This window comes from Malaya genurostris, chromosome 3 (assembly GCF_030247185.1).
Source record: "Malaya genurostris strain Urasoe2022 chromosome 3, Malgen_1.1, whole genome shotgun sequence".
NCBI classification, from domain to species: Eukaryota; Metazoa; Arthropoda; class Insecta; order Diptera; family Culicidae; genus Malaya; species Malaya genurostris.
The window spans coordinates 206,612,373-206,629,635 of record NC_080572.1 but is presented as its reverse complement, the minus strand read 5'-3'; the positions used below and the strand labels follow the sequence as shown (position 1 = coordinate 206,629,635).

Here is a 17,263-nt window from a genome sequence, read left to right as displayed (position 1 = left end):
AGTCAATTTTCACTAGTCGATTTTTCAAGTGATTGCATAACCGTCCTATATGAGAAACGCAAAAATGAAGGGTACAATTTCTCGGGAATGTACACGAACAATGCTGGAATATTTTTAAACTTCTGCCAAACTAATTACCTATTGGCTCGAGTACTTTCTGGGGCTCAAAATTGTTCTATTTCAGAGAATTTTTCTAATCCGTATTTGCGGATTTGTTTTCAAAATAGAGACTCGCACCTTGTTGATAAAAATACTACATTTTTTTCAATCCTCCAGTTCAGTTAGGTAAGGAGATTGAGTTTCTTTGCATAAGCTAATCATTTGACGATGACAATATAAAAATAAATAATATACAAATACCAACACAAAATTGAACTTCAAATATTCTTGCATTTCAAAATGATAAAAGATGTTAATGGTCTTCACAAAATCAGCCACCAAAACTTTTATTTCGATACAATAATTTTTCTTGGTTAGGAACTCAAAAATATTCGATACGTTTTTTTTTTTACTTCAATATGATACGTGCAATTTTCGAGAAATGTTTTTCCATTTAGCTCCCCTATTGGTGGAATCGCTTATTTGAAAGCCAGGAAAAAGACGCACATTTCATGTCTTGGACGAATTATAAATCTTTTTAGATTTTTCAGAATAGGCTGATGAAAAACGTTCTTTTTTGTGAACGCGGCATTTCATTTCTTGAAAATTCAACACATCATATTGAAATAAAAAAAAACACGTAACGAAAATTTTTGTGTTCTTAACCAAAAAAAAAATTATTATCCGGAAAAAAAATGTTGATGGCTGATTTCGTGTGGAATGGCCCTAATAGCTTGGATTTTCGCATCAACTTCAGCATGTGTTCCACTATTTCAAAGGTTCACTTCTACATGTTCTACACCAATATTGAATTACCAAAGTCATCGACCTCTACTCCCTCTATTTGAAGCGTGCGAGATGAAACAAAAGCAAACGACCGAACAGGCAGAAGACGACGACTCTCCTGTAGCTTCACAGTATTCTCAAATGAATATTTTCTTCTCGTGGGTAGTCGAGGATGTGGCATGTAAAGTGTAAGCAGAAGATAAAGCTAGATACGCAACGAAAGCTGCCATATTTCTCAGTCCGTTCAATCCCGATTGTCAAAGCTTACACCTTGGATGCCGGTAATTTGGCCCAATGTTACAACTCATAACCTGATAGTGCAATGTGGGATGGTATTGTATTATAGTAAATCAAATGGTTGATCGTAAATTTGTACCAACGAAGCAGCCTGCGCTTCCCAAGTAACATTTTTAATATTAATAAATACTTGTAGCTATCTTCAATGCTACATAATAAATCTTGCATTAAAACTTTAAACTCCACGAAAGCCTACTGAAAACCTCTATAAGAGCATGTTCCTGCCAAGTGGACCATTCTTCATAAGGTTTGTAAAGCAAAGTGAAGAATCATCATAAAGCTGCGTTAAAACTACAAATTCAAGAAAATTTTGAAACCAGATTTACGATCAACATTAAATTTATTTCTATGGAATAAATTCCACTATGAATAAACTGTCGTTTTGGTAATACTTTTCTTGATTATATGTGTGTCATATCTGCTTTGAATGCAATGAATGGAATTGGATTTTATTTACAAGTTTGAGGCTTTTACGGAACGTAAAAACTTCATGCGCTTTTATTTTTATCGTGAATGTATGGATAAAAATAATTATTATAACTAATCACTTTGAAATAAATACGGTTTTTGCAAAAGTCTCCATGATTTATGAAAATTATTTTCTGTGATTTATCGTCTTTTTTGTATAAAACTATTTCGTGGCGATAAAACTTGTGCATACGTTTTGAAAATGAATCATAAAAGTCCATCATACTTCCTCGTTTTTGCATTTCGAAGTTTATTTGATGTCAATAAAGGCTACGGCAAAGAACATCATAATGGCGGCCATGAAATTTTCTTCAATGCAAATTACACTTAATCTAAGAAGCAATAAATCAAATAGCCCACAACAGGAGTGTCATAAATGTACTTTAGAACCCTCAAATTTGCTCTGAGTGAAACTGTCATTCAATGAACACGCACACACACAAATCTAGTTTTATGAAAGAATTTTACGGACAATAATGTTTTAAAGAACATTTTTTATAGCAATATTAAGAGCGTTTGCATGGTTTTATTCTAGTACAAATTGATTTATTTTTAGTCCAGTTGTTAGTCTAGGTAAAAGGTTTTATAGAAGCTTTAAAAACTATGATATTACTTGTCAAAAGCGACACTTATTATAGTTGTTATAAAACAAGTAGTGATTGAACAATCAATTACAAAACTCCTTTAAATTATAATCAAAACCATAAGGCATTCGAATTGTTACTTGGGTTATGTGTTACGAGTTTTACGATTGTAGCAAGTGAACGCTTCGTAAGTTGCTTCCTGGTGATGGTCTTTGTCACAGAACCCAAGAATGATGATTTATGTCGTTCGTAAACCATGTGTTATTATAAGTGATCGTGTCGTCAAATTAGCCACCACAACAATTTTATTACTTAATTCGATTCGAATTCCAGTCACTGAACTGTAAGTTCATTGATTCCGGTTATATCAGACTTTGTGCTAGGCTGTTACCACTAACAGCATTTCCTCCAATCGCGTGCCGTAATCGGATACCTTTCGATGGTATATCAATAGTCGAACTAATTGATGTACTTACGTTTTATGGAAGGAATCTGAGCGCATCGTGTGAAAGTAGCTATTGTCTGGAAGAAAGAGAGAGAAAAAAACGAATAAAACCGGTTAGTGATGGCACCTCTTCGAATTTACAAAACATTTACAATTGACTACCGCGCCGGCAGCAAACTGTAGCACGGTGAACGCATTTTTGCAAAACTCATTAGGACAGTTAAGTCATATTTCGTAGTGAAATTCGATTAGCTAAGTTCATTTGCTTTTTGCGCATTCAGGTGCAAGTGCGTTTTTTCAAACATTTTGCTTTAAATTCATTACGCTCGTTAACGATAATGGATGCTTCCACGGTCCGCTGCTGGATCGAACGGCCAGGCTGTCTGGCTGTGGAAGGTCTCGACGCAAGCAGCCTCGAAATAAAGTAGACTGTTTAAAAAGGTTGAAATTGGTTTGGCGCCAAAGAAAACTATAATTATCCTAGAGCCGAAATCATTCATAGGAACCCGTTGCCATGGTTTCCCGCAACACAACATTATGTACTGGGCATTTATCATGTTGGTGCTCAGTAACGAGGTTTCGAGGGGGTTTTGGCAACGGTTTTTCCAAACTCAATTTAATTCAGGAAAAAATATCCAAACAATACAACGGATGACTATTTACGATGAAATTGAGTATTCGTTGATTTTTGGATTTATTTAATCAATTTTGTTCATTGCTAATTGTGAAAGATTACCAAAACTTTCATTTTCAGAGCTATTTTTGATAATACTCGAAAAATCCTCGAAATTTTTCAGCCATTTTTGCTCTGCAGATAGATAAAAGTTTTGTAAAGGGCTGTTTGTCTTTGGTTTTTGCAAAATTTTCAAAATTTCCATTGAAAATTTTCTAAAACCACCCGCGCGCATGGTACTTCTCATATACATAATATTTCCATAGATATTACATTAGAATTTTTCAAAATACTTTTCTTGGAGTTTGTTGGACATCATCTTCTATGATCTACACAAATTAAAATTGCTTAGAGAGTTTTGATGTTACCAACCATATTTGCATCGTCACAATAAATTACTATTTTAAATACTCAACATCCTGTAATTGAAGAACCACAATTCGGATCCTGACGAAATTCGAATTCATGTGTGTGTGTGTTTCTACTACTACTACTACATTTCTACTGCTCAATTTTCTCGGAGATAGCTGAACTGAACAATGATTTCAACAAGCATAGGCTCGTTTGAAAGTTACTATTTAATTGTGAATGAAGTGCAAAGATCATATGTCTGACACTTCTGGTTTCGGAGATATGATGGTATAAATTACGCCACCGACAAAGCGTGTTGTTGTTTTACCACTCAATTTGCTCAGAGATGGCATAGCCGATTGAAACACGTCTAGGCTCGTTTGAAAGCTACTATTGAGTTGTGAATCAAGTTCGAAGATCAAATGACTTAAGTGACAAAACCCGTGGTTTTTTTTATCGCTCAAATTTGTCAGAGATGTCTGAACTGATTTCAACTAGCTTAGGATCGTTTAAAAGCCACTATTACACCATTTATGCAGTCCGAAGCTGAAATGGCTGTTACTTCTGGTTCTGGAGATATAATGCTATAAGTGACGTAACCGACAAAACGCGTTGTTTTTACCGCTCAATCTTCTCAGAGATGGCTGAGCCAATTTTGACCCATGTAGGCTCATAAGAAATCGAACTTGTTGAAATCAGTTCAAGTATTTCTGATAAAATTGACCGGTAAGAAACAACACGTTTTGTCTCTTACGTTACTTATACCAATAAATCTCCGAAACCGGAAATGCCAGTCATTTGATCTTCAAACTACATTCACAATTCAGTTCAAATACTTGAACTGATTTCAACAAGCTTAGGCTCGTTTGAAAGCCACTATTACATCTTACGTCCGAAGGTCAAATGGCGATGACCTCTGGTTCGAGAGATATAATGATATAAGTGACATAACCGACAAAACGCGTTGTTTATTATCGCTCAATTTTCTCAGAAATAGTTTAGCTGATTTTAACACATCTAGGCTCTTTTGAAAGCTACTATCGAACACATGTAGTCTCATTTGAAAGCTGAAGATCAAGTTGAAAGCTCATTTGAAAGAATTGATAATCATATGTTAAAAAGCGACGGAGATGCCTGAACCGATTTCAACAACCTCAGGCTCGTTTGAAAGCTATATAATGTACCATTGATCAAGTTTGAAACGCAAAAGTCTGTCACTTCTGCTTCGGGCAATATAATGGTATAAGTGACGTAAACGACTAGTCGCACATTTTTCATCGGTTGAATTTTCTCGAAGATGACTCAACAAATTTCTATAAACTTAGGTACTGAAACAAACGTATCCCCAGCAGGCTGTTTTAGTTTTATCTATTCAAACAGTTCTACTGTCAAATTTAAAACTGGTATACGTTGCCGTTCTATTTTTTCTATGTTTGAAACACAGATAAAACGCTGCTGGGGCTTTTAGTTTATTTTGTTAAAATTTCTAGATTTAAATTTTAAAACTGACATAAATTCTGCATCTAGAACTAGAACACTCCTGAACATGCCCTAATGTCCCAATGTCAAACATAGATTGAAGAAGAGTAGAAAAGGTGACGACAGAGATAAACGATGGCGGCACAGAATAATCGCTTAGGGTAACCAACAGAGTATTCAAAATATGTTGAGAAAGGAGTGTATTAAAAATGCATGTGACTCGTGAGTCGCAGATTCTCAACCCGTGGCCTAGGATCTTTTCAAAAAATTGTGAACTGTGAACCGATGATGGATATTGTCCTCTCCGGTTATGAATAATGAGTATGCAAAATTTGAGCGAATTAAAAATAGTTTTAATAATAACAGACCTTTGAATTCAAACGAAACTGCTCTAATGCCAAAAAATATTATAAAGACTGTCCCAGAAAGTATGGACGCACTTTTATTTCGCTGCAAATAATTCACAAGTGTTAGATATTCAAATTTTATTCGTTATACTGATAATATTTGACTACAACAACAGAATATCATTCTCAACATTTGCTACTTAGCCATTGTAGACTAGCTGGCGCACCTTCTTGCGAACGTCCCTCATTAAATTCCGTACAGACTTTTTGGCGACAAATTTTGACACTTTTTTCCAATCTTTTCCGAACTGTTGAATGGTTTCGGCTGCCGAGACATGTTTCCTAAGATGTTCCTTCGTTAATGCCCAAAATTCCTCAATTAGTCGAAGTTTTGGGCAATTTGGTGGATTCATGTCTTTTGGGACGAAAGTGACATTTTTGGTAGTATATCATTCTACCTTTGATTTCAAGTAGTGGCAAGAAGCAAGATCTGGCCAGAAGACAACAGGATCCTTGTAGCTTCGAATCATGGATAGAAGACGTTTTTGTAAAAATTCCTTGATGTATATTTCGCTGTTCATTGAAGCAGTGGTGATGAAGGGTTTCGAAATCTTACCGCAGCTACAAATTGCTTGCCAGACCATAGCTTTCTTACCAAATTTTTCGACTTCAATCGATGTCTCGGACTGCTATAACACTTGCCCTTCTCGCACCGTATAATATTGTGGTCCCAAAAAGGATTTGTAATCGAGTTTCACGTAGATTTCGTCGTCCATGATTATGTAGTTCAAATTTCCAGCAAGAATCGTATTGTACAGCTTTCGAACCCTCGGCCTGATCGATGCTTCTTGTTTCGGACTACGTTTTGGTTGTTTCTGCTTCTTATAGGTTCGAATATTCAAACGTTCCTTAGCACGAAGAACATTTGACTTCGAAGTGCCCACTTTTTTGACCTCATCCCGAACTGAAACCTCCTTCTTTTACCCGAACGCCTTCCGTATACGTTTATCCAACTGAGGGTTGACATGACTTTTTTTTCGACCCGTTTTCGGTTTATCCTCAAAGGTGTTATCCTCACCGAACTTCCTGATTGCATTTCGCACGGCTTTTTCTCTTACTCCTTCCATTTTTGCTATCTTTCTCAGTGACAGTCCGCGTTCTGTGCACCATTTGTACACAATTTTTCGACGTTGTTCTGCTGAAAGTCCATGCATTTCGAAACAAACTAATGAAAACGAATAAACAACTGCACAAGTGGTTAGAGAAGAGGGTAAACAACAGGACGCAGCCATAAAAATTGACAGATTCTGAACCATTGCGAAATGGCAGCGGTTTTTGGTTGCGTCCATACTTTCTGAGACAGTCTTTACGCGAAGTGAAAAAAAATGTATCATCTCACTGTTAGGTGGGTTAGGTAAGTTTTTACAGAAACGAAAGTCTTTTGATTGAATGACCTACTCTGAGAATAGAACAATGCATTAACATCGTGATATATGTAAGAAAACAAGATTAATAAGATAAACATAGTAATTAAAGGGTTAATAAATTTTTATGCATAGGACATTGTTTACTCCTGCTACGATGATCCAGACAACAAACTAGAATAGAAAAACTATTATACCTATGCTCAAACACTCTTACTAACACATATGTATTCATTCGTTCTTTAAGTAGTAAAAACTTGACTGTTGTACCAAACAGACGCTTTTTGAATTTATCCGTCCAAAAAACCGAAACTCATTCGTATACAGTCCACTCCCGCGAGGAATCGAGGACATTTTCTGGTCCTTCAAACCGGATGTTTCGGTTTTCTGATTCACTGTTCCGATAACAGTTGAATTCGCGAGAAAAACGAGTGATCTAAAATACGGATCCACCGCGTTACGTTACTAGGAGAAATTTGACGCCACTGACTGTGGTGAATCGAGCGGTATCAGTCGGATCAAGTGTTTTATTTCGCGAACCTGTTGGCGCTGCTGATGGCAGCGTATTCATTGAAAAGCGTCCTGGGAAGCGTTCTCGAGGATTAAGTGCTTTTTCGAGTGATTTTATTCGTGTAGTGAAACAATCACAACGTGTACGCGCATGCTCTTCTGACTCAGTGAAAATAAGATGGCCGCCTACCGAGAAGAATGAAAATGCTATAGTGTTTTTCGCAATCTCGTTTGCTATATCCGAGTGGAACGCGATAGTAGTGGTACTAGTGCGGTATTCAGTGACGTGCATTTGAAACGAACCCCGATCAGAAATGTTTCCGTATCATCGGCACAATGAGCATGACACGCACACCAATTGCGACGCGAAGTGCAAAAGATAAACACGCCATCGGCGAAACAGATTCTGTTGGTGAAGACGGTAATACGTTAAATGATAAAGAACTAAACTGTGAAATAGTGCCAATCAGTCAACAGAAGAAAAACAAAAGAGATAAAGAAGCGCGAAAGAAGATGGCAGCTGAATACAAAGTGCTAATAAATCAGATGAATGCTTTGAGTCGAAAATTAATGCGAGTGAAAACGGTATTAGAGGCTGACAACGACGATCCCAACCAGAGTCTGGACTGCAAACAGTTTCTGCAGTTTCAGCTAAAGGTTGTTGAGAGTGTGAATGCCGATTACAACGTTCACCAGCAGCGAGCACACGGCCTCGACATTAGCGATGATGATCGCTCGGGGCTAGAGGAGTTTTGCATTGAATTTGAGCAGCTATATGGTGAGTTGTATATTGTCCTTACAAAATTGTTTGAGACTTCCTTGAAGAAGGAAGAACATACGGTTCAGCCCTCCGCGATACCTCCTGTGAACGTGGCACATCTGCCTCCGTTGAAAGTACCTCTTCCCTCGTTTGATGGATCGTACGAGAACTGGTACGCTTTCAAGTCGATGTTTGTAACGATCATGTCCCGCTACACCTCGGAAGCTCCAGCCATAAAACTGTATCATCTTCGAAATTCGTTAGTGGGAAAGGCTGCGGGAATCATTGATCAGGAGATAATAAATAACAATGACTACGACGCTGCTTGGGCGACACTGACTGAACGTTTCGAAGATCGACGGCTAATAATAGACAAGCATATCGATGCACTCTTCGATTTGCCGAAGCTAACTAACGAAAATGCAGTTGGGTTGAGGAAATTATTGGACACGTGCGCGAAAAATGTAGACGCTTTGAAAAATCTAGGTCTACCAGTATCTGGACTTGGAGAAAGAATGTTAATCAACCGTATCGCTCTTAAACTGGACAGTGATACCCGAAAGGCTTGGGAACTTGAACAAGCTTCCACTGCCTTACCCGATTACGATTCTACTATGGATTTCTTACGCGAAAGATGTCGCGTTCTCGAAAAGATTCATCCGTTCCACAAGACGCAGATGAAGATTCCGGCGAAACTCCAGCTAAGCAGTCCTGCAGGACCGAGGGCGCGTGCGAACTCCTTAGTCACCGCGACTGATGCTTGTCCACATTGTTCTGAAGGCCACGATCTGTGGAAATGTGATGTCTTCAAAAAGGCAGTCATCTCTGATCGATACGACACACTCCGTCGGACCGGCGCATGCTTTAACTGTTTGCAGAAGGGGCATCGCACGACGGATTGTTCTTCGAAGCACTCGTGCAAAAAATGCAACAAACGTCACCATACTACGTTGCATCCAGCCGACAATCAGCAGAAGAAACCAGATGATTCGAAAACTGAAGTTTCGCAGCCGAACCCCGAGAAGAAGTCTGTACTACCGCCTGAGAGACAACACGAAGAAACATCTATCGATGCTGGAGTACAGTCAACACTTTGTACTCATCCGAACGGAACCGGGAAGCAAGTTCTACTTTCCACCGCTGTAGTCCTTGTTTACGGGAAGTCTGATGTTTACCCGTGCCGCGTACTATTGGACTCGGGTTCACACTCGAATTTCGTTTCAGAACATTTCGCAACTATGCTATCTTTGAAGAAGATACCCGCGAATGTCTCAATTAGCGGTCTAAATGACATTCATACGAAAGTGCGACTGAAGATTCATACGAAAATCAAATTTCGTATAAGCGATTTTTCAGCATGTCTCGATTTCTTCGTTATACCCAGGATAACAGGTAATCTTCCCTTGACGAAGGTGAATTGCACCAACATTGCACTACCGACTGGTATACAGTTAGCAGACCCGACCTTTAGTATTCCTGACCGTGTCGATATGCTACTGGGCGCTAAAGTATTTTTTGAGATGTTGAAGTCCGGTCGAATGAGGATTCCAAACACCTCTGCCATTCTCCAGGACACTCAATTTGGATGGGTGTTAAGTGGTCCGATTCCCAGCAAGAGCTCAGAGCAGCAATCGTTCTTCATCTCCGCTGAAGAAGATCTCAATGAAATTGTACGAAATTTTTGGCGTATCGAGTCATGCGACGAATTCAACGAGAAATTCGTGCCATTGGATGAGATTTGCTTGGACCATTTCCGTGATACACACGAGCGCACTAGTGAAGGAAGATACGTAGCTCGCCTTCCCTTCAACGATGTTAAGGATCAGCTTGGTGATTCGAAGGCTATGGCGGAGAAACGGTTCCTGGCCCTAGAGAAGCGACTAGATAGGGCTCCCGAAATCAAAATGCAGTACATCGCCTTTTTGAGAGAATATGAAACACTTGGTCACATGACGCTGAATGAAGATGTCGAAACTGATCAGTCCCAATCAGCTTACTATCTGCCACATCACTACGTTTTAAAACCCAGCAGCACAACCACTAGACTTCGCGTTGTGTTTGATGGTTCGGCGCCGAGTGACTCTGGAATCAGTATCAACCAGACTCAAATGGTCGGTCCAGCCGTGCAAAACGACCTTATATCGATACTCCTTAACTTTCGATCGTTTAAGATCGCTTTTGTCGCTGACATTCCAAAAATGTATCGACAGATTAGAGTTAACGACGAAGATGTTCGATATCAGCGGATTCTCTGGCGCGAGAACCGGAGTCAGCCGATTCGAGTATACGATCTACGAACCGTAACGTACGGACTGGCATCATCACCTTTTCTGGCAACAATGGCACTCCGCCAGCTCGCTGAGGACGAGAAGGAGAGATACCCGCTCGGTGCTGGGGCGGTTAGGAAGTCCTTTTACATTGACGACGTGCTTACTGGAGCCAGTTCTCTGGAGAAGGCTATGGAGGTAAAAAATCAAATAGTTGGATTACTCAACGAAGGTGGCTTCGATGCACACAAGTTCTGTTCGAATGCGGAATCATTATTGGCTACTATTCCTGAACATCAACGAGAAGGCTGTGTTGATATTACAAACCCAACTGTTAATACGGTAATGAAGACTCTCGGGGTCTCGTGGAATCCCAAAGAGGACACATTCACATTCATCGTAGCGGAATGTCGTAATCCCAACGCTCAACTAACTAAACGATCGATTCTCAGTCAGATTGCTCGAATTTTCGATCCTTTGGGATTTGTAGGACCTGTGATTACCGCAGCGAAGCTGATTATGCGGGAGCTTTGGGGCGCGGATTTAGAGTGGGACCAACCGGTACCATGTGAATTAGCACAGCTGTGGACAGATTACCGTGATCAACTACAATACTTGAACAACGTCAAGATTGAACGATGGATCTTCAGTAACGGATCGTGTACGTTTGAACTCTTCGGATTTGCTGATGCGTCAGACTTGGCATACGGCGCCTGTCTGTACGCTCGAGTAATAAGACACGATGGGGCAGCAACCATGAACATAATTTGCAGTAAGTCACGAATTCTCCCGAGGAAGAAGAACAAGCAGAAGGAGATTACAACACCAAGGGCCGTGTTGTTAGCAGCAATGTTACTCTCTCAGCTCACCGTGAAGGTGCTAGCAGCAATTGATTCCGACTTTAGCTCTGTTCGATTGTGGTCGGACTCACAGATAGTCCTCTGTTGGTTGCAGAAATCTCCGGAAGCACTCACCGTATTCGTTGGCAACCGAGTTCGACAAATCCAGCAATTGACTGCTAATTACACTTGGCAATACATCCCTTCGAAAGAGAATCCTGCGGATTTAATTTCCCGTGGCGTATCGCCATCAGAATTGGAAAGACGGCAGCTTTGGTGGCACGGACCGTCCAGATTTCATTGCGCTGAAGTGTCGATCGATCAACCAACTCCACTCTCGGAAGAGGAGCTACCACAACTCAGAATAACAGCACTCGTTGGTGCAGTTGAACGTTCGAGGCTACCGATATTCGACAGAATCAGTCGGTACATGATTATACAGCGATCGATGGCATATGTGATTCGTTTTTGCGATTACATTAAGAGTGGTCGAAGGCACATTGCCAAGGGACTGCCTACAGCAACAGAAATGCAACGAGCATCCATTTTGATCACACGGATGGTACAAGGTGAAATGTTTCACAAAGAGCTACAAATGCTGAGAAGCGACAAGGAATGCAAGTTACCCTTTCAGAACCTGAGCCCGTTCATCGACGCGAATGATGAAGTGCTGCGCGTAGGTGGTCGCCTACGGAATGCTGCTATTCCATATGAACATCGTCATCAAGCCATTCTGCCTGAAACACATCCACTCACAACAACATTGATCAGGCATTTACATCGTGTCAACATGCATCTTGGGCAAAGAGGTCTGCTGGGCGTCGTTCGGCAACAGTATTGGCCACTCAAGGCAAGGAATGTCATACGGAAGGAACTGCATCGTTGTGTGCCGTGTTTCCGTATGAGACCCAAGAAGTCTACGCAATTAATGGGAGATCTTCCTGACTACCGCGTCAAGCCGTCTCCAGTGTTCGCGCATACAGGTCTGGACTTTGCGGGCCCTTTCAATCTTAGATCAAGTGCTGTTACAAGACATCCGACAACCACCAAGGAATACGTTTGTTTATTTGTCTGCATGGCCACCCGTGCGTTACACCTGGAGGCTGTGTCCGATCTAAGCTCCGACGCGTTTATGAGTGCGCTACAACGATTCGTTAGTCGCCGAGGTCTCGTGCAGAAGTTGTACTCGGACAACGCGACTAATTTTGAAGGCGTCAATAACCAAATGTGTCGCCTAGCCGAACTTTTCCACAACGAAGAGCACATCCGTGCTGTGAACGAGTATTGCGCGCCAAGAGGTATTGAATGGTCATTCATTCCTCCACGAAGTCCGCATTTTGGAGGGATATGGGAGGCGGGAGTTAAATCGGTTAAATCGCATCTGAAATTGATTCTCGCTGAACATCGACTGACGTTTGAAGCACTCTCTACTGTACTCGCACAGATCGAAGCAATTCTAAACTCCCGCCCTCTCACACCTGTCTCAGATGATCCAAATGATATGACTGCCATAACTCCAGCTCATTTCATCATTGGAAGAGAGTTCCAGGCCATTGCGAAACCCACATACACTGGCATTCCCCAGGGCAGGCTATCGCGGTTACAATTTATTCAGGACATGAAGCGAAGGTTTTGGAGAGTGTGGATGAACGATTATCTCCACGAACTTCAAAGGCGTCAACGAGATCTGAAGGTCACTGAATTTAAGATTGGAGCAATGGTGGTCATCATCGACGAAAATGCACCGCCGTTGAAGTGGGCGCTGGCCCGCATAATCGAACTCCATCCGGGCAAGGATGGGCACACTCGAGTGGTAAGTTTGCGAACCAAGAATGGCATAACTAGGCGTGCCGTCAAGAAAATTTGCTTGCTGCCAATAGACAACGAGAGCGACTACCAGACTGGGCGATTGGAATCTTGAAATTTCCCATTTCAACGCCCGGGTAGATTTTTACTCCTGCTACGATGATCCAGACAACAAACTAGAATAGAAAAACTATTATACCTATGCTCAAACACTCTTACTAACACATATGTATTCATTCGTTCTTTAAGTAGTAAAAACTTGACTGTTGTACCAAACAGACGCTTTTTGAATTTATCCGTCCAAGAAACCGAAACTCATTCGTATACAGTCCACTCCCGCGAGGAATCGAGGACAGACATTCTTTCGACACATCAGTCGGCGCAAATTAAAAAAAAACTTAGGAAGTCTCAAAAATTATATGTCCGCTCAGCCATTTGTTTTTTGTTGAACTGCTGGGTGGGCTAACAGTTCAACATAAACTGTTGTGCACTGACAAATCTAAGAGAAAACTCAAAGTATATAGGAACTTAAACATGAAATTCATAAGAATCCTTTAACACTTAGGATAATATTAAAACACACTTTATCCATAAACAGTTAAATTTTATCAATTCACTCTTGATTTTTTTACATGAATAATTTTCCCCCAAGACATTAAAAAATGTCTTTCGTTCTCAAATTAAAAGATTTTTATCATTTGTATCAAAAAGAGTTTATGTAATCAATATCACACAAAATGCCACAATTGAGCCATAGCAAAAAGAGGAAAGTTTTCAGAAAAGTTCAACTCCATGAAGAATGGATTTATTCTTATAAGTTATTACTTGAATTATAACTGACGGACCATTTGAAATATAATTAAATGAAATTATTTGGAGTATTTAAATAATGAGCTTAGTATAAAAATTTATTGGATGAAATTAACTTATTTACATATCGAATATTCACCTTGAACTAGGAATAGCACAACCTGAGTTTCAGAGGATCTTCCTGAACTTTTGACCGAAAAACATAATAACGTAGCTCGATTGACAATAGCTGCCTGCACCACAGTTCACCAAACAACCTAATTAGAAACTGTACGCTGGCAAACTAATCGTAGCCCAACTAAATTCTAGGTTTTGGCAATCCATTTGCATGAAACAAACAGTACTGGATGCGGGCCTAGCGGTACCAACGAGAAACCATGTTAATGATCAACGAACATATCCCATTAAAACTTGATTGAGCCTATCTCCGTGCGTAATGCGATAATTCCACGCCATTTAAAAGCATTTGAGAAGAACTGAGAAGAATCTTCTCCGGGGTCGTCTGTACCACCTTCGTCGTGGTCACCACTTCGGCTTGGCCATAATCGCTATATCGTGTCCGAGCCGAGAGAAAAAAAAACCTAACGGCATCTAATGGCATGCGCGCACGGGGCTCCCTTTTGCGAATAATCAGCAGCTCGTTTCACTAGTGTAGGGTTTCGTAGTACCCTCTGTCGCGACATCGAATCGATTCGCATGCAGAAAGAGAAGAGACTTCTAGGTCAACTGTATTCCCTGGTGGCTAACGGCAACTCTACGATCACATACGGCTGCATAATTCTCAGGAATGAAAGTCTTTCACCGCTACGGTGAAATTATAATTGAATGTAGGAAATGCACGCCAAGTAGACCCACTGGTCAATGAGATGCGAGTGACTTAATCGCATAATTCTATTCTGCTCATCTTACATTTGCTTGCGGCCTAGGTCCGGCCAGTCTGTAATGACCAAATAAGGAAGAAAGTTCATGTGCGCAAGAGAGGAGAAAAAAAAGTACTGCGCAACTCACAATGGCTCGGTTAATCGTTTAAGATGAAACACCCACCCATGAGACGGCCTGAAGACCTTGGGAGTGCGACCATCAATGGCTAGCGAGTATAATGGATTATACACGACTGATTCAGCGAGAGGTGTCATGAGAATGTAGAATCGGTTAGCAGATCCAGTGGGAAATGTGAAGCTGGAAAGATTTTCCGTTGCAGTAGTGTTTAATGAATGTTGTTTGGGATGCGTGATAAGTGTATGTTCTATGCTGTTATAAAACTATCCGTTAATTTGCATCCAATTCCATTTCCCGTTTCTAAGGACTAAGGTAAGGTGATCCCACAAAATGTGATATGCTATTGTTAAATTGATGTGAACGTCTTACTTGGAAATTGTAAACCATATTTACTCCTAATTATACTGTTCTTCTTCGTTTGCAAAAGTTGTATAATGTTTTTTGTTGCCGTTTTATGATCACATGATTCAAATGAACCCTGACTTGGAAGAAATGAGATCGGTAGCAATTGCCTTGTACCAGGGTGGCAAGTTTGCCGATTTCAATTTCCCGGTTTTTACAGGTTTGCGAGATAAAAATTTCCGGTTTTTGGAATAGACTTAAATCACCTCTGTTTAGTTTTTTTTTTAATATTCCTTTAATTCAAGCTTTAAACAGATATACCATGCCCAAAACAAAACATTACAATGAGGATAGAAGTACTTTTTGATCATATCGATGTATAAATAGGAAATTTGCATCGTTACTATAAATAAAATAAAATGCATATCAAATAGTCATAAAGCCTTTTTCTAGTCTTCTAGGGGTTTTGGTTACACGTAACCGTTTTTTCCTAGCGCACATGACATACACATTATTAAAAATAAATCAATAAGGAACAACAATCGCCAAAATGGATAATCTATGCCTGTAACTTCATAGCATTTGGCACAAAGCTTTCTCCGTTCCTTCCGGAAGTGTAAGTGGAATATCAGTTCGGCGGGAAAATTTTAAACGGCATGATGGCACAGCGTACCGAACACAATATTGTAATTGTCAGGGCTTCGTCCATGGTACAACAAATTGTCATATATACATAGGCTGTTTAAATTGTAGCAATTCGTTTGCAAGCTCGTCTGTTCAATAAACGATATATTCAGATGAATTGTCGTGCTCTGATTGTGATGGAAATCACAAAATCAATTATTAACAATGTGCAATCAGACAAAAAATTAAAAATACTCATGTAATAAAATTCAAATTGAAATCATTAGATGTACATCTTCGAAAACAACTTTTTTTAAAAATGTATTGGTTAGTCAATAAACATTAGATACATCCATCATGTTATCCTATTTTTGAAATGCAACATGTTTACGGTTTCAATGCGTTGATGAGCAAATAAATCCAACGCTAGCTATGAAAACGCATAAGAAATCGATCTATTTTTTTCCTAATAGGATTATAAATGCTAAACATATCTTGTAGAGTAATTAGGAAGTAATGGAGGCACAAATCTCCAAATAACTAGGGGAACGTGACACTTGCGCCAATTAGTTCGGATTCCTGATTCTGAATGCTCCGCTGTTTTTTACCCAGTTTTATTTCCAATAACCCAACTAATTTATTTTTTATGAGAAATCCTTTTACAATTGATCTGATTCTAACAGATCAACAGGGCCGCCGAGAGGAAAAACCAGGTCCGGGGGGATTTCAATACGGGCCTTCGAAAACACCTCTATCTTGGAGAATTGCACGAGCAAAAAAAAGTCCCAAGGTATGTTCCACAGTGAGCAACAACAAAAATTTGGTCCCCTAAAAAGTCCGGGCCCAGTGGGAATTAACCCCCCTCCCCCCCCCCCCCTCTCTCGGCGACCCTGTAGATCAACGTAACATTTATAGTAAATTGACTTGGATTCAGATCATCTACCAATAACATTCAGTGTTTCGAATTAAGCAATAATTAATTCAGTTAGTTATATATTCTACCACTTTATAACTAATCGGCTAGGATACAGATCTCATATCGAAAGCAATGTAAACCCTGAAATTGAAGTTAGAAGTCTTCCAAAAGTTTAAACTAAACTCAATTCACTTTCATCGACATTAATTTCAACATTCTTGTGTACCTAGTGTAGAATAGTTGAGGATCTCTGAAACAAAATAAAACATAGATTCACAGAACAAATCAATCAATATTGTAATTCTTTCTAAGTCTTCAGAAATGCTGATTGAAATAAGGGCAGCAAATTCATAAACATGAAGGCTTTCCGTTTCCGTTGAAAATCATTTTTCCTCTTAAACTAGAAGCGCAATTCGTCTGTTCGAAAATTAAAAACG

At 39.8% G+C, this 17,263-nt stretch overlaps 1 protein-coding gene across 6 annotated transcripts in view; it reads right to left on the bottom strand.

Annotated features, from left to right (window-relative positions):
- Positions 1–17,263, bottom strand: part of LOC131438175 (uncharacterized) — a 140,271-nt gene that overhangs the window by 61,991 nt on the left and 61,017 nt on the right. For all 6 annotated transcript variants that reach the window (XM_058608009.1, XM_058608013.1, XM_058608008.1 and 3 more), the window contains exon 4: positions 2,711–2,756. In XM_058608009.1, the coding sequence (XP_058463992.1) occupies positions 2,711–2,756 (46 nt within the window). The remainder of the gene's footprint in view (positions 1–2,710; positions 2,757–17,263) is intronic.